This window comes from Gracilinanus agilis, chromosome 6, assembly GCF_016433145.1.
Source record: "Gracilinanus agilis isolate LMUSP501 chromosome 6, AgileGrace, whole genome shotgun sequence".
Classification (NCBI taxonomy): Eukaryota; Metazoa; Chordata; class Mammalia; order Didelphimorphia; family Didelphidae; genus Gracilinanus; species Gracilinanus agilis.
Window position 1 is genome coordinate 30,753,156 of NC_058135.1, and position 18,819 is coordinate 30,771,974.

Below are 18,819 nucleotides of genomic sequence, written 5' to 3' on the forward strand. Positions count from 1 at the left end.
TATATATATATATATATAGAGAGAGAGAGAGAGAGAGAGAGAGAGAGAGAGAGAGAGAGAGAGAATATAGCAAACACAATAAACAATAAACATGGTTACTTAGAAACTTGTAGGGAACTTTGGGAACCCCATTACAATGAGGTACTTTGGGGAGTCAAACTCAATATTAACGGACACTTAGAATGAAAAGAGAATCATGGCTTAACTGGGCTGAATGAGACTACATCATGATCCAAAGTGGAAGGCAAAGAATTAGACAGAACCAAACTCCCTTATCAATTCAGCAGTAGAAGGAATTGGAACATTAAACTAAGTCAAGCAGGGGTGAAGTGGGAGTAAGGTTGGGGAAAAACCATTGCCATAAATTCTCTCTAACAGTCCAGGTAGGGGGATAAACATTTCTAGACCTTATTGACAAGACTGGAATAAAAATACCTGCCACTTTTATGACAAGGATTAAAAGGGAAATTTTCAATTCTGAAATTAAATTGATTCTGTTTTTTCATTTTTATTGGTCCTATTTACAGTTAATTGATTTTGTCCTGTAAGTCATGGTTTTTTGTCCCTGAACTTAGTGAAGAAAATTGACCTGTAATGAGTTAAGTTAAAAAATCCAGTTCTGTTAATCACCGTTCTGTGCTTCCCTCAAGGAATTCTGTTATCATTACAGGATGAAGATGGAAACAAGACAAGTTATCCTTCAAAGATACCTAGTTTTTATCCAAAGAAGTCTAGCTCACTATATTTTAATATTACAAATGGACTCAAAAAATGAGCTTTTCTTAGTCACAAGAGGAAAGGAGGAAAGGCTATTGCTAGTCCCTCATTTCCAACTACAACCAATAATAGTATTTCCTGAGCCTCAGCTATATAACAGATCATACTGTTTGTTCTCAACACCAGGATGTTACCTATGCTTTTTAATATAGTTATTTAAAATGATTTACATCTTTAATTCTTTGTCTTTTGGCTAAACAAGGCACTCATTAGACCCATTCTATTGAAATGTTTTCTTGTTCAGAGAAGCATGCTTTGGTTTATCTTTTTGTTGAATTTCACTCACAACAATGCTTTGATATTTTTGAGGGAATGAAATTAACAACAAATGGTGTTAGCTATGGAATTTGGAATCCCAAGTCTTTTTCCATCTTTGCCTCTTCAAGAAATGTAGCCGTTTTTAGGCAAATGATACTTAAAGACTTACCCTGCCTTGACAGCTCTCTCTCCAAATTTGTCTAAACTGGAGCATCGGAATCTCTGCTTTGCACCTGCACTTAGTACTTTTTCTCTTAAATCAGTGAGCTGTAGAAAGAAGAAACCACCTTTTTTCAGAAATAATTTTCACTATTTTCATTTTCATGAAAAATAAATTCCCCACAAAGCCTTCAAAAATTAATTCAGTATTTTTATAGTTCAGGCAGTTTAGACTGGGTTCCATAAACCAGATAGATATATAGATACATAGATAAATGGATGGGTGAATAGAGAAAGAGGGGGGGATTGACAGGCATTGATAAGTGTATTTAAATATACTTGGATTCCTTGGTAATCCTATGTATTTAATTTTAAGCATATAATGACATAATTCTGAGAAAGGGTTCTTAGGCTTCACTAGAATGCCCAATGGGTCCATGACACAAAAAAGATTAAGAAGTCCTGCCTTATATGAAGATGGCATTGCTCATTCACCAATGATAAGGCATACATTGGACTTGTTTTCTCAGTAGTAGTCGCAACTTTGCCCCAACCCCTTAATCTTGTCTCATTCACACAACTCACTCTTTTACATACAGTAGAGTCTGTGCACTCCAAGTTCCTCCTCGAATATTAACATACACACACACACACACACACACACACACACACACACACACACACACACCTATCACCAGGAAGCAGAAAATTCCCAGACTGCAATATTGTATATAGTGAAATGATCAGAGTAGAATGGGAAGTTTAAGCAACCTATAGGCAAATGCTATCACACTATCCTTGGCAGAAATAGGAACAGTAGATGAGAGGAGCAAAGGAAGGAGCATATATTTAGAATTGGAAGGAGCACAAAGTTCAACTCCCTTGCTTTACAGATTAGGAAACTGAGAGCAAGACAAAGTAGGTGGCTTATCTAGGGTCCCACAGCTAATAAGCATCTAAGATGGGATTTGACTTGAACCCCTCACCCACAGGTCTTATCTACCATACTACATGGCCTCTTGAGCAGAGGTCTCAAGAAGATGATGATGAAAGATTATAGTAAAAAAGATGTGGCTTCTTGGGTCCAGGTCAGGGATCCTATGGTGACTTGATCTTTTGTTTGTTTGTTTGTTTGTTTTTAATAAATACCTTGTCATTGAGGCATGTGGCTTTGTCAGCTGCTGCACAACATTCCCTCACTGCATCTCTGTACTGAATTGCATAGGCAAGGAGTGCTGGGGCATAGAAGTAGGGGTGTCTTCTGGCAACTTGATGCAAGTAGCTGAAATTGGCAGAAAAGAAATGGTCACTTTCTAGCAACAACAAATATTAAACATCCTCAATCTTGTGTCCACATCAAGAACCATGGAGAGCAGTTTACTCCTCCAACTCAACTTAGATTTTAATTTTGCTGCCTCTTCCCTGCTGGAGATGTGATTTCCTCATCATTCTTCCAGCTCTATCTGGGAATTGGTGGGCTTAGGGAAACCAACCTCAACCATGCCTGGGGCAAATGATGTAAAAGCCTCCATCAGTTAAGAGGTAAAGACGCCCTGAGAGGGGAGCAAAGGCTCTGGGGAGGCCGTGAGTGGTGAATGATTCACCTAGGTCCCACATATTCATTTCTAAATTAGTGATTCCTACTAATTGGGAGCTAGGTGCTGCTGTTTCCACACTGCTGAAAGGGCTACAAATGTTTTGAACTGTCTCTGGTTCTTCCCACTTCAGCACACTAAAACTAGATCCAGCTCTGAACAATGGAAATTATGAGCAAGGGCACTCCCTCCATTTCTGGAAATTGGCCAATTTTTAGTAACTTAATAATCTTTGCCAAGCTGCCTAGATCACTGAGACCACAGAATTCTAGAGCTAGAAAGGAATTCGAAGACCTCATCTAACCCTCTCATTTGATAGATGAGAAAACTGAGACCTAAAAGAGATTAAATGATTTGCCTTTGCCAGCTAAGTGGCACAGTGGAGAAAGTATCAGGCTTAGAGTCAGGAAGATCTGAATTCAAATCCAGTCTTGAAAACTTAATAGTTATGGGATCCTGGGCAAATCTCTTAACTTTATGTCTGCCTCAGTTTCCTCAACCATAAAATGGGGCTTATGACAGCAACTACATAATTTTTTGGAACTACAATAAAATTATATTATTAAGTCACAGCACAAAATGGGGGTTTCATAAATGCTTATTCCTCTCCTGGACTCCTAGGTTGGTCCACTAGTTCATATATCACTTTCTGATCTCACTTACTAGCCCATGACTTTGTTTTCATTCTCTGTGAATTCCTGGCACAGAGCATCAGGTTCAGGGGCTACAATTTTAGGGAGGTCTGGATGGTCATCTTTGTGGCTCAGGAAACACTGGTTTCTCTCAGGTTCCTCTTTGGCACAACAGTCTGCCATTTCACCATATGACTCCCGAAGACTTGCTATTTTACATAGCTTATCGCCCAAAAGTTGGTGCTAGGAAGCAAAAAAATAGAGGGTTAGTTGATGACCAATTTGAAGTTCCAGGCATACTTGACTTTCTTATTTGGGTGGACCAACATTCAGGAGACAAGAAGTGAGGAAAAGAAGTCATCTTCACAGTCTACTGCTCTTCTCACATTATCAAACTTTCTCTTCATTCAGACAAATTTTTGCATTTTTTTTAATGAATGGGAACAGTCCTGGACAGATTGTTGGGGTGAGATAACCAGGAGCAAAGAAAAAAATGGGCTTTTTGCAGGGACAAATTGCTATTTACCCTGGCCTCCTACCTGAAACAAAATGAGAGAAAGTCATACTGAAGAACAGAATTGATACTCACAAGGGATTTGCCACAGTTTTCAGCTGTCTCATCAGCAACACAGCCTTTTGCAAATTGTACAACCTCATCTACCAATTTCACATGATCTTCAAATGGGCATTTCTGGAGGTACTGGGCAAATGTGATCAAAACTCTGGAAAAAAAATTCTTCCAATTACTGAAAGCAAAGGAGGAATTTAATAATACAAAGCCCCATTTTAAAGTGTTCCCTATGATGCAGATCCAATTTGCATTGACACTATCCACAATCTGGCTAGAGTAAGAAGTTATACTGAGGGAAAGTCAGGGACAGCATATGCCAGATAGACCAACCACCACTTCTATTCACATCCATGCCCAGGACCCTGGCATCCAAGAGACCTGGGAATAGCAGCACCTCTCTGACTATACATCTTTCCTCCAGTCTGACATTATCTACAGCCATTATGCAGGGGAATCAACCCTGGTAGAGATAAGACATGGCAACCATCTCTGAGACTGCTGTAGATCCCAATTCTTCAACAGCCACAGCTACTGAAGACTCAGCAAAGAAAATACTCATCACCAAAGTCCTTGATGATGTCAAATAGATTAACAACAGAAAAATAATATGGTTTAAATATTACCATATGTTTTGCTATTTTACCCTAAGAACCACGGAAATTTTGCATCTGCCTTTTAGCCAAACTCTCTAGATGTGTTGTCTCCCCAATTAGAATGTGTACTCCTTAAGAGCAGGTACTGCTTTGCTTTCTACTTAGATGTATTTCCAAGTCCTTAATTCAGTAAACACTGGACATTTTTTCATTCATCTACTCTACAAGGATCAAAGTATATGATCTTTCTCACTACTCCTAACCAAGGAGAAGAAAGAAGCAAGCATTTATAGAGTACCTACTTGGTGCCAAACACTGTGCTTAGCACTTTTCAAATATGAACTCGTTCGATGCTCTCACCAACCCTACAAAGTAAGGTTGTCTTCACTTTATAGATGGAAAAACTAAGGCAGGCAGAAATTAAATGACTTTCCTATGGTTATACATTTAGGAAGAAGCTTCAAAGGCCAAAATTGAACTCAGGATCTTTCTGACTCTATGCCTAGTGCTCTAGTCACCTTGCTGTCTATGCTGTAAAATTTGTTAAAGCCAACTTCATTTTTTAAAAAAGGAAAAAAAAATCTGAGCCAATTTCTTATAATGCTCCCTTTTCCCTCTTCTTGTCTTCCCCACTCCCAATAACCTCCTATTCCTGCTTCTCATACAAACCCATGCCTCAGAATCTCCAGTCACACTATGTTATAAGGGACTGATAAGTTTAAAATGGTGTTCATCCTAAAGGGATCTGAATTTTACCATTTAAACAAATGGTATCAACTCTTTAGATGAAACTCCAAACATTAGCCTGTGGAGGAAGATTTTGTGGAGGAAGGAAATGGTGTCCCCAGGCCCACCAGGAATCATTCAGTGTAGAAGAGCACCCACATGTCTGTGAACAACACTGGGCAACTGAATTCAATTCAGTTAGACATCTAGGTGATCTAGAAGACCTGAATTCAAAGTTGGCCTCTGACACTTAATAGATAATCACTTACTAACTATATGACCTGAGGAAGTCACTTAACCACTGTCTGCCTCAGTTTCCTTATCTGTAAAAATGAAGATAACAATCACATCTACCTCCAAGGAATGTTGTGAGAATAAATGAGGTAGGGGGCAGCTGGGTAGCTCAGTGGATTGAGAGTCAGGCCTAGAGACGGGAGGTCCTAGGTTCAAATCTGGCCTCAGACACTTCCCAGCTGTGTGACCCTGGGCAAGTCACTTTGCCCATTTGCCCACCCTTACCACTCTTTCACCTAGGAGCCAATACACAGAAGTTAAGGGTTTAAAAAAAAATTTTTTTAAAGCAAAAAAAAAAAAGAAGAAATGAGGTAATATTTGTCAAGCACTTTGCAAACCTAAAGGTTAGCTATTATTGTATAAATGTATAATTAAGCACACAAATATAATTGTATCCATTATTTGCTATGGACCAGCAACATAAAGCCATAGTCTAAAATATATAGCACATTCTTCCCAGCAGCATCCCTGCACCATTACACATGACCTCACATCAAGAACAGCTAACAGAAGGAAATCAATCCAGTCTTTGATGCTAAGCTCAGTTTGCTGTAATAGACAGCAGACCAACAGAGACCCAAATTATAATGCTCATAACAGCTCTCTTTCTATCCCTCCAAGCAATACTAGGCTAATAGATTTGGTTCCACTTATGTCAATACAGAATGTCCTTGGTTAGAATTCAGAGCATCTCCATGGAACTCAATACCTTACTTAGTACCTTGAAAAGTTAAGACTAGAAAAGCCAAGGTGAAGTATGATTTAAATACAATGTGAGATATAATGTTTTCAAAAGTAGGCTATTTTCTAAATTTTGCATTTTAAAATAATTTATTTTCATGATTATAGCACTTTGGAGTTTCATGATCACATATTCCTTCCACAAGGTGTGGAATAAGTTAGGTACCCCCAAAAGTGTATTATAGAATCATCACAAGCTGCCCTGTCCCTTGAGAAAGGTTACCATAGCAGAGATCCTTAAAGCAGGCTTATAAATGTAAGAATGATGCCCTTTCCCTCTCCAAAGAGTATGTTTAACTACAATTTTTGCTGACCATGTGGGAATTTGGAGCCCCTACTCCCAGCTATAAGTGACATCAGGGCTTCATGCAGGAGATTTTGAAAAGCTCTTTTAGCTACTGAGAAGAAACTAATGGCAACTTAATAAGTACCGTGGGTAAAGAAGGGGAAAGAGGAGGAAAGGCTCCTCTAGTCAAGATACAAATAAATCAGGTCACAATCAATACTCATAGAAAAATTAACCCAATTATTCAGTAATTTTACTTACAAGCCTTTCACATTTTCTTCACCCAAATCTCTATACCGTTTGGCAATCTCACTCTTTGCTAGAAATGAAACAAAACAAAGAACAAAGATTTATAATGTTTTCACACCACCAACTGAACAATCCCTCTTCATTTGGGGCATGATTTATCTATCCATTTGACTAAAAAGATAGTGCCTCCAGCAGTACAGAAAAATATTTGTAGAAAAGTCAAATTCAATTCAATATAATACCAGGAGAATTGTTGAATGACAAAGATACTTCTAGAGGCGTAATTTAAACTTTACTTTTTCCCCCTCATATTTAAAGGAGAATTTTTGTTGTTTCTTTAGTCATTTTCAGTCTATCCAACTCTTCTTTGACCCCTTTTGGGGTTTTCCTGGCACCGATAATAGAGCAGTTTGTCATTTCTTTCTCCAGTTCATTTTACAGATGAGGAAACTGTGGCAAATAAGGCTAAATGACTTGCTCAAAGTCATACAACTATTAAATGGCTGAGGCCAGATTTGAAATCAAGTCTTCCTGACTCCAAACCTGCTACCATGCCAACTCTCTTCCAAACAGCTTCTTCAGAGGAAACCTGCCTAAACCACAAATGCTATAAAGCCAGACTCTATAAAATTTCTTTAATGGTTCTAGATTTGTACATGCTGGGGCAAAGCTGATCAAGTCCTAGCTAAAGAGATAAAAAACATAAATTGGTTTTCTGTCTTTGGGATTGTACAACTTCAGGAAGTCATGGCAGCATTTTCTCCATCTGCTAAAGAATATTACAGAAACCCTCCTGTCTAGTTCATCAACATCATTAGACAGACTAATGATGTAGCTTCCTCAACACTATACAAATACACTTATTCTGATGATTTTTTTAATCTCCAAAGAAAAATATACAAAATGGTGTTACATATTCCCAAAGAGTCAATCTTCATTTATTTAGACTCTCTTTCTACATTAAAAAGAAATCATGGGAGCAGCTGGGTAGCTCAGTGGATTGAGAGTCAGGCCTGGAGACGGGAGGTCCTAGGTTCAAATCTGGCCTCAGACACTTCCTAGCTGTGTGACCCTGGGCAAGTCACTTGACCCCCATTGCCTACCCTTACCACTCTTCTGCCTTGGAGCCAATACACAGTATTGACTCCAAGACGGAAGGTAAGGGTTTAAAAAAAAAAAAAAGAAAGTAATCATGGGAGTGGGAGGAGTAGAGAGAAAGAACATGAATCATGTAACCATGAAAAAAAAAGTTTTCTAAATTAATTAATTAAATAAAAGATTTTAAAGAAAGAAAGAAATGAATAGAAAAATTCTTACGTGCATCTCGACGGAACAGATCCCTGGAATAAACAGAGCTGAAGAGGAAAATAAGGGAAATAAAAGTTACCCACTTCATCTTGTCAATTGTTTGTGGGAACTGGTGGAGGAAAAAAGGTAGGATGTTGAGAGGAAAAATGCACTAATATACTTTTTTTAACCAATAATTGTAGATTATTAACTTTGTATTTCATTTCCTCCCACTTATTACAAAATTCAGAATATTCTTGCCAAAACTTTGTTTGCCCAAATTCCTTGCATATGTTTGCCATCTGGAACTCTCTTCTCAAAAAGACCTTGTAAATTCATTAAACTTATGTAAAATATCTTATCAAATTATAAACAAGAATCTAAACTATTTGTACTTTTTATTCAGTACCATGTCCTTTATCCTAGATTCCCATTTGGACATTTTAGTTTGTGATAGTTGTAAAAATTTAACCAAGCCAGAGGCTAGGGTTGGAGAGTTACACCAACAGAGACTCTAAATTTTAAAATGTGCCTAGGCAACCCATTTGCAGTGCTGAACTTTCCTAATTGTAATGAAATTTTTTTTAAAAATTATAAATGAAAAGAATTAAGAGGCTTCTGGACCATCTATTCCTGCCCATACTTGGACAATGCTGAAGCTCAAAAAGTTCCTATGTGGACCAAGATTCATCTAATGGAGAGAATATGTACATATAAGGAGAGTGTATGTAGGACACAGCCAGAAGTGCAGAAACTTTACAGCATAATTCTCAGTCTTGACCCTCAAAAGCAATTGCTTTTTCTGGAGTTCACGTTAATCCTTGAATTTGGCTTCACTAGTGATTCTTAGAAATAATAGTAGAAAACAATTGAAATTATTAGTATTGGTATTGAGGTAGAAATCAAAAACGTGAAGCCACATAAACATGTGGCAAGACTTACAACCTTGAAAATATCAAGATATTGTTCTTGTAGTTCAGTCATTCAGTCATGACCAACTCTTTATAATTCCGTGGGATAAAGCAGACCAAACTCTTCTATCCTCCATTATCTCTAAAAGTCTGTCCAAGTTCATTCATTCCATATCAAAAGCTATCTAACAGATTTTCTCATCATCTTTTTTTATATTCTTCCTGTCCAAAATTATTGTTCATCGGCACAATTTGAAAGCATTAATTCTATGGCACTAGGATTTTTATAATCCAACTCTTAGTCATATATTACTACTGGAAAAAACATAGTTTTGACTACCAAGCCTCTTTCAGCAAGGTGATGTCTCTTCTTTTTAGTAGTCCAGATTTGCCATAGCTTTCCTTCCAAAGAGAGGGTATCTTTTCCTTTTATGACTGCTTTATGACAGTGATTTTAAGCCCAAGAATATAAAATCTGACATTGCTTCCAATGTTTTTCCTTCTACTTACCAGAAATTAATGGGACCAGTTGCCAAGATCTCAGATTTTTTTTGTATGTTATGCTTCAAACCAGCTTTTACACTCTTCTCTTTCACCTTCATTAAGAGGCTTAATTCTTCTTAACTTTCCGCCATCACAGTGGTATTGTCTGTATATCTGATGCTGTTGATATTTCTTCTACCAAACTTAATTCCCACTTCTGATTCATCACAAATGACATTTCATGTACTCTGCATATAAGTTAAATAAATAAATTGACAATATATAGCCTTATCCTGTTCCTTTTTCCATCTTAAAACAATCAGTTGTTTCACACTCAGTTTTAACTGTGGCTTCTTGGTTCCTGGGAGATAAGTAAGATAATGTGGTACTCCCTTCTCTTTGAAGTAACCTAGGTGTTCATGGGAGACGCAGGTAGAGACAAATGCCAAGTTCATATTTTTTAAATATTACATGTCAGAAAGGAAAAGAAGTAAGCAAAGAACTTTAGAAGAAGAAGTAAGTAAAGAAGAAAAAGGAGAAGGAGAAGGCAAAGAAGAAAATTAAAACAAACTTCAGAGGGCAATTCAATCAAAATCATCAGTTTAATTATGTTTTGGTAAACTTTTTTCTTAAAAAGAAATTTTCAAAAAGGATCTTTTCCCCACATACTCTTACAACTCTAGGGAAAATTCATTCATTTTTAAGTCACTTGCTAACTCTAGCAGACTCTCAATCTGTGAGAAGTTAAGATTCATTCTGGAAGACCTAATCAAAGTTTGAGAATCTTTGAATTCAGAGGCTATGTAGTCTAATTTGTTTCTGAGCAAGAATATTGTCCATGACATATCAAAGAAGTCCTCATATAGCCTCCAATTAAAGGCCTCTGAGGAAAGGGATTCCTCCACCTTCCAAGGCAATCCATTTCACTTATGGACAGCTCTAACTGTTAAGAAGCTTTCCCTTTTCTTGAGCCTAAACCCATTTTTCTGAATTTCCATTTATTCTTCCTAATTAGGGCCACTGGCACCAAACATAAGATTAATCCTTCATCAATATGAAAACCTTTAAAAGACTTGTGGTTGCTATCATGTCCTTCAAAAGTCTTTTTTCCAGCCTCTTTAGTCAATTTTGTCCTCATCATTGTTGTCAGCTTTTAGAAGGGGTCTCACTTTCTTGGTGTAGTGAAAAGAGCAATGGAGCTATAATCAAAAAAATTCTGGGTTTGACTCTCACCCCCACCATATACTGGCTGTTCACTACATAGTCTAGGCATTTAATTTAATTAATCCGAGACATCTCCTTTTCTGAAAAATAGGAATAATACAGCACCTATGTTAAGTGATTGTGATATCAAATGACATATGTGTATAGCACTTTGCAAACCTTAAAGTGTAATAATATACATACCTTTTATTATATTTAATAATATTGTACAGGACCTTCCTAAAATATTCCTTAGAATTAAACACAGAAGTCTAGATGTCGTCTGAGTGGAACAAAGTACAATGGAACTGTGACCTCTTTCATTCTGGACATTAAAATTATTTCAATGAAAGCTAAGAGAACAATAGCTTTTTTAGCTGTGATAATAATATTGTCAACTCAATTCAACATTAGAAATTGATTGATTGTATCAGTGGAAATGATATTAAAGAAGAGAGATTACAACTTTTTTGCCATTGTATTCTATGAACCAAGGGACCTCTACACCTGACGCCCAGATGAAACTTTCCACATGTGGTAGTGACTTGTTTTGCATGACCAATACACTCCAAGAGCCTTCGCATAAGTTGAAAATCATACATAATAGCAAACTCCATCATTTAATAAGTATTTCTTATAGAATATATCTAAACACTTCAGAACTTTTCTTAGGTTTATCAGAGCTACCAGCATCACTGCTCTTGTTTTTTGGAACCATTATTGTTAACTAAATGGCATTAATGAAACAAAGAGAAACACAGCTCTGATACTGATGGGGACATAACATATAACAAGTGAGAACTTCGAATAAATACTGATGCAGGAGCTTACATTTGACCCAAAAACTGTAATGACATATTAATGCTTCTCACAAAGAGAATGAGCATGACTAAGTGAACTGCTGAGAGACTTTATGTCACAGTGGCATAAATTTAGCATGTAATTGAAATTTTTATTTAATGCATTTTTCTGTCTTTATTTTTTTAATTTGCCAATTGCATATACTGTAATTTGTATGAATTGAGGTTGCAACCAAAGAAGTTGCATTACATGTTGTCTCCTTCATTAGAAAACTCCTTGAGAAAAGGGACTGAATTACATTCCATTTGTATTTCCAGTGCTTTGCCCATAGCAAGTATTTCATAAGTGTTTCATTCATTCATTCAACTGAGCTTAGTGAATCCCCCAGATGTTTATCTGATTAAACTTCTATGGGACTACTCTACCTCACCACCCTGTATTAATGAAAGTGATTTCATAACCTAAGGGAAAAGTTTTATATCAGTCTATTCTTTATGACATCTTATTAAATTTCATCCATCGTTCAAACCTGTCAAGTTAATTGTGGATCCTGTCTCTGACATCTAACATATGAGCTTTCCCTCCCAGCTTCATATCATCTGAAATTTCATGAGGATCTTTTCTATGACTTTATCTAAGTCAATGATAACAAACTTTTTAGAGACCTGGTGCGTGCCCCACATTGAGACCATGTGCCATGTCCCATCACCCCCAGAGACTGAGTACCACTCCACCACAACCCTGCTAACCTCACTTACCCCAGACAGGGGAAACAGATAGTGCTCCCATTGGGTTGCTGGGGAGAGAGATGGATGAAGTGGAAAAATGTCCTCAGGGTTAGGGTTAGGGTTAGAAATGAATTTAGCATTAGAAACAAATTTAGGATTAGAGTTAGAGTTAAAGTTTGGGTTAGAATTAGGATTAGAAATGAATTTAGAGTTAGAAACAAATTTAGGGTTAGGGTTAGGGTTAGGGAGGGGAGTGGCCTGAGTGCTCCATTCCCCTCCAGCTGTGCTGCCTATGACCTGCCCACCTTATCCCAGAGAGGGGAGGGAGGAAGTGCTCCCACTGGGCTGCTGGGCAGAGAGGTCTGTAAAGTGAAAAAATGTCCTCAGGTGGGGTGGAGCTCCACTGAAGCCCCTTTGCCTTTCTAGTAACAAACTCTGATAGGCAATGGGATCATGCACACAGAGACCACTCTTTCTGGCATGCGCACCATAAGTTCACCATCACAAATCTAAGTAATTGAAAAAAAGATTGAGCAGCACAGGACCAAGGACAGATCCCCAGAGCATTCCATTGCAAGACCTCCTTTGAAGTTGACAGTGAATCTTTGGATCCTGTCATTCAATAAGTTCTAAATCCATCTACCCCACATTGCTTTAATCTATGAGAGACTGTCAAAAGCTTTGCTAAATATTAACTGTGTAGCCCTTACATATATTTGTGATTGTAGTTATATATAAACTTTTTGATAATAATAATGATGATGATACACATTATATGGTTAAGGTCTATCTTTGTATACCTTAACCTTACTCTTATTATCTTGCAAAAATCTAGCCTCACAACAATCCTGGGAAGTAGGTGCTATTATTTGTTCCATTTTATCCATAAGAAAATTGAATGTTACAGAGGTTAACTGATTTATCCAGGGTCATATAACCAGTAAGTGTCTAAGAGAGAATCCTCTATCCACTCCATCATCCACACATATTCCGTCAAGGCTGCTTGAACAACCCAGAGAATAAACCATTGCCTCTCAAGCAATAATATGCTTGAATACATTGATCATAACTTCTAAGAAGAAAAAAAAAGTTCCAAATCTTAAGGTCTGAACAGGATACATGGAAGTGATTCTTCTGTTTCAGCAAAAGATTGAAGTTACTTTGGAGTAGCTTTGAAATTCTAGAATGAACACATCTAAAAAAAGGAATTACGTGTTTTCTCTAACCCCTTTAATTTCAAGTAAGGTACTCATTGCACAAAAGGTGCTAAATACAGACTATTTAATGACTGAAATTGCCAGAAGACTGGGATTCTAATAATCCATTCCTGGGTTTAAGTGGTCAACTTGATTACAAAATGTCCTTTTCTACTATCAGTCAGTGGATTCCTAATACAAGTGGAGCCAGATTTTCTTTCTGGGAAAAAAAATGAGCCTGGAATTGGGAGTGTATATGAATTTCATAAGATCATCAATTTAGAACTAGAGAGGACCTCAGAGGCTCTTTAGTCCAAACCCTTCATTTTGACAGATGAAGAAATTTGGGCCACAAGAAATTAAGTGATTAAATGAGCATTTATTTATTTTTTTATTTGTCAACATGATGTATAAAACATATGTTCAAGGTACTGATTTCTTTAATTTTGCTAAAGACATTGGGCCTCAGGCTTTCTTTTGTCTGAAAGCACCAACAATCCATATTCCTATCCACTAGGAGCAAATGTGAAATCATGAAATACTGCACTAACTATTTCCTTCATGTCCACTGGAAATATGTTACTATGAGAATTTAGGACTTGATTGATTATATCACTGTTTTCTGCCTTGGAAAGCATGCATTTGGAAGAAAACAGTGATCCTCCAGAATGCAATGCCTACCAAGAGTCAATTCCTTCCTTTGGTTTAGCCTATAGGATGTCTTCTGGGTGTCAAAAGAGAATAACCAATTTCAATCATTTGAACATGGGGCATCAACTAACACCTTGTCAAAATTTCAGGTTGAATATCTCCTATCTCTCTGCCATCCAATTCAGCAACTTTTATTATATTTATCATGGGTTGTGGGATGAAGGATTCTAGTGTCTGTTTTAACCCCTTTGATCTCAGATTATCATAGTCATTGCAGCGAAAATAACCTGGATATTCACACTGTAGAAGAGCTACTGATTTACCCCCAGGAGCAGCATACATATCCAAAACTTTTTCTCCACTTTGTATTTCCAGAGTCAGCACTGCGAAAAGGGAGACAGCATTTAGAAGATAGTATATTTTCAATTTACCAACTTGATATCTCTCTGAAGGTATTCGGCCAAGAATTCTACTAATGTAGCATGTCAGTGATTCAGGATAGTAAGGAAAATATGTTTGAAGAAGAGTATGATATCTCTTCAGCTATAAATCCTTTTCTAGCTGAAAAGGATAGTTGAATCTATTAAAAAGGAATGCATTTTGCCAATATGATGGAGATATCAAGATGTCCCTTATAATCCATGAGTCTCCAATCTCTTTGACATATTGCTTCTCAAAACGACCCAACACATCTCTGCAAATCTATTTTGTAAGTTTTCTTTCTGACTGTGGTTTCAGCCAGCTCAGCATCAAGGGGAGCACTACATGGCCAACTCCACTGGGATCCATGACCAGGCTCCAAAAGATCTTGCAGAAAAGGCACATCTGGTAGGAGAAACTGCTTCACCAGAACTGCTCACCTAGTCCCGCTTCCTTTTGCCTTAATAGTGAGTGTTTATACAATATTCAAAGTTTTGTCAAGTATTTTACAAATATCATATAATTTTATCTTTAAAGTAAGCCTAAGATTTGTGAGCTATTATTACCATTTACAGAGGAGAAACTGAGGCAGATAATACTTGGTAGAGTTTGCCCAAAGTTGCCCAGCCAGTAAGTGCTCAAGACCAATTTTGAACCCAGATCTTCCTAATTCCAAGTCCATCACTTTGTTCACTGCTCCACCTTCCCAAGGTAATAAAGGTAGTTTGTGTCAGAAGAGGATTTTGAACCCAGGTCCACAGACTCCACGTGCAATTTTGTTTCCACTGTACTATACTACCTCTGAAAATGTTCTTAGATCTTTTAAAATAATTTAAGACACAAAAGATAACTAACAAAAGTATATGTTTAGCTTAAGGGAATAGAATGGAGAGAGACAAAGATACAGAGACAGAGACTGAGAGACAGATGAAGAAATGAGGGCTAAAGCTATGAATGTGAGATAAACAATCTAGTTTTTTAAATTATTTGATAATGATATTTTTAACTAAGAGTTAAAAAAAACTTCTCATTTATGGTATGGAACCGTTATGCTCTCCAATCATTTAGCATTGAGAATCTCAAGCCCTAAGCTAATGTTTTTATATATATATATAAAAATTTGGTCAAATGTATTGCTAGGGGTTTTTATTTCATTTGATTTGATTTGGTTTTGAGTATTAGCCACTTCCTTTTTCATTCTGTATATCTAAAAAGGGGGGAAAAGAATCCATGTCCATAAAATGAAAGTTAAAATGGCATGTACAAAGAGTTCAGAAAGGAATACTATAAAACACAACTATAAATCCAAATACAGTTGGAAATTGAGTCATAGTTTTATCCCTTTTTTTAACAACAGGGAAGATCATAAGTAAAACTGTGAAGCAAGTGAAGGTTCTCTTCATTGAGTTTCCCCTTCCTCCTGCTCAAGCAGTATCCTCATTCTGTTTTCACTCTCCTACATTCCATCATGGTACCCCAACCAAACCCAACTCCCATAACTCTAATATATTGCCAAACTACTCACTTCAAGATATCTCTGCCCAGAATGTTATCCTTTACTAACCAGATGTCTTCTAGCTGATGGTCTAGATAAGTAGAGAAATGTGTTCATCCTACTGTGTATGAGTTAATGGGTTACCCTTCCTAGACAATATATCTATACTTTAAATTGCACGTTTATTTGTATTATAAATCATGTAATGTTTACTTAATTGTAAAAATCCATAAATCAACCAGAAGAACACTGCACACAGTATTAACAATATTATAATAATGATCAACTATGAAGGATTTAGCTACTCTGATCAAGACAATGATCCAAGGCAATTCCAAAGGACCCATGACAGGAAATGCAGAGAGAGAGAGTTAATAAACTTGGAATGCAGATTGAAACATAATTTTTTCACTTTCTTTCTTAAGAAAAGAAAGTTGAATGTATGTCTTTTCTTTTGCAACATGTCTAATGTAAAAATATGTTTTGCATGACTTCACATATATAAGCAATATTACATTGTTTGCTTTCTCGTGGAGGGGCAGGTAAGAGGGACAAAATTTGGAGATAAAAATTTTTTAATATAATTGAACTATTTAGTGAAATATATAAAGATATTTTTAAACATGCAAATCTATCAATAAGCATTCATTAAGTGTGCGCTGGCCGTTGTGCTAGCTACTCCTTTACAAAGATAAAATAGCAAAACAGTACCTATCCTCAAAGATCATATGTTCTATCAGAAGAAATAATATGTACACATATAACTTAATTAAATATTTATACATATATATATATACATACATATATACAGTAAATAAAGATTCAGAAAATATCTAGAAAGCAGTTACAAAGCCAAACAAATTCTTCAGGAATTTCATGAAGAATATGCATCATGGTAGAACTTTGAGCAACCTGGGAGGCTTTAGAAAGATATCAGATACCTCTGAGTAAGAGTAATACCGAGGAGCACTTTGAGCTCCTCTGTTAGCAAATGTCTGTCATGTAAACATCAGTCCAAAATCCAATAGGCCTCAGGGTTTCAAAGTTACACAATAAGCAAGTCAGGGAGACATGAGTTATTGAATTTTCAAGCTCCACATAAAGCATTTAGCAAAAAATTTTCTTTTACATATAGTTAGGTTTAATATTTTTTAAAGGACAACAAATATGCTTATTTATATTTTCTATTTTAAATGAACTTTGTTACTGGGGAATTAAGATTTAAACTTATGCAAACTCTTCAAAGAAAAGTTTTGTTGGCTTTTTCTCAAGAATTCAAGGAAAAATATTTGCTGCCATTTAAAGCATGCTTATCAAGACTTTCTTATCTTAGAGCCCCTATTATATATTAGAAGTAAAAATTGAAGAAAGCTTCTCATATAAAAATAATGAATGTCAATAACCAAAAAAAATCAGTATACGCAGTCATGCTTCTCTTTCTGCCCTAGAAAGACCTTTATGGTGTAATGCGAATGTTGAGAATAGCATTCACCATCCAAAATATTGCTACGTAATTTATGAAATCTTAAAACTTCTGCAACCCTCTTCCCTCCCACCACTTGCTTTCTATAATTCATACATGTAGACTTTTCATGATAGCTGTACCTGTTCCTAGAACTCAATGAACATATCTCTAGTTCCATATGAAAATTTAGTTTTATTCTTGATTGACCAAAACTGCAAAATCCAAGAGACTCAATCTTTAATATCTTTAAAGCTAACGGACTCATTGATAAGCCCAAACCTCTCACTCAGCAGGTCTACTAAATATTGGCATAAAAGTCACGTCATGAAGTAGACAGTATCTGGAAACAAACATTGACTCCAGTGTTAACAAACATGATTATTTATTTAAGGACTGGAGCATTTTTGCTAACACTGCACAAAGTTCAGCAGTATTTCTTTGTGACTTTGTGAAGCACTATCTACCTGAGGGCCTTCCCTTATGGAAAACTAATCTGCCTTTGACTTCAGGAGCTGTTGTGAGCCCAAGTGTAGTAGTATCCCCTCGGGAGACCATTGTTTCTCTAGCAGAGTTCTTGGGGAAGAGTCCAGAATCAGCTGACTGCTAGCCCATCAGAGAGTCATTATGATGGGTACTTCTATTAAGCCTGCTCATGGAAAGCTGGCCCTGTTTTCTGCATGCCCTCTATTTTCATGAAATTAAAGATCTTACTGACCTTTTCTCAATTGAAAGGATTTTTTTTAATAGTGTTTGTGAAACATTTGCTTATCTGTACCTTGACCCTTTCAGATGATATTGGAATAAATAAGGCACCTAATTCCTCCCTCAAAACTCTTCCTAAAATGGTTTGGTACACTTATAAAATGATGTTCATACTCAAAATTCTAATGACTGACATTGGCTGGGTAGATAGATATTTTGGATCATTTAAGTATTAAAGCTTTTTAATTGAGCCCAGATGTGATAATTTTGCTGAGTCTCTTTAAACAAGGCTATTTCTTAGTGTTTATGCATGAAGGTAGGATTTTACCCTTTGGAGCCTCTGACACCATATAATGACCCATGTGTGCTTGATAACCACAGGCCAGAGTATCATAAAATAATGACCCATTTCACTTGCCTTTTTTCCCTTCCTCCCTGCCACAAAGAATAAAACCAGGCCATCTTCTTTTTGCTGACTCTTTCAACTACTGAAGTTCACCTTTTCATAAGGTTAAGAGTTTCTCTTTTCTTACTTGAGTTTCTTTCAAAAGACTGAAGTCATTGAACAAGGAGTCATGGAAAATGGGAGGGGTACA

The 18,819-nt window shown here is 36.6% G+C and overlaps 1 protein-coding gene and 1 pseudogene across 1 annotated transcript in view; both read right to left on the minus strand.

Moving 5' to 3' along the window:
* Positions 1-8,296, minus strand: part of ALB (albumin) — a 19,835-nt gene extending 11,539 nt beyond the window's left edge. Inside the window, exons 1-6 of the mRNA XM_044682256.1 lie at positions 8,199-8,296; positions 6,894-6,951; positions 4,011-4,143; positions 3,453-3,664; positions 2,344-2,476; positions 1,205-1,302 (exon numbers count right to left, since the gene is read on the minus strand). Coding sequence (XP_044538191.1) covers positions 1,205-1,302; positions 2,344-2,476; positions 3,453-3,664; positions 4,011-4,143; positions 6,894-6,951; positions 8,199-8,277 — 713 coding nt within the window. The 5' untranslated portion in view covers positions 8,278-8,296. The remainder of the gene's footprint in view (positions 1-1,204; positions 1,303-2,343; positions 2,477-3,452; positions 3,665-4,010; positions 4,144-6,893; positions 6,952-8,198) is intronic.
* Positions 8,297-13,913: 5,617 nt separating this feature from the next.
* LOC123252191 lies at positions 13,914-14,930 on the minus strand (annotated as a pseudogene).
* Between the last annotated feature and the right edge of the window lie 3,889 nt (positions 14,931-18,819).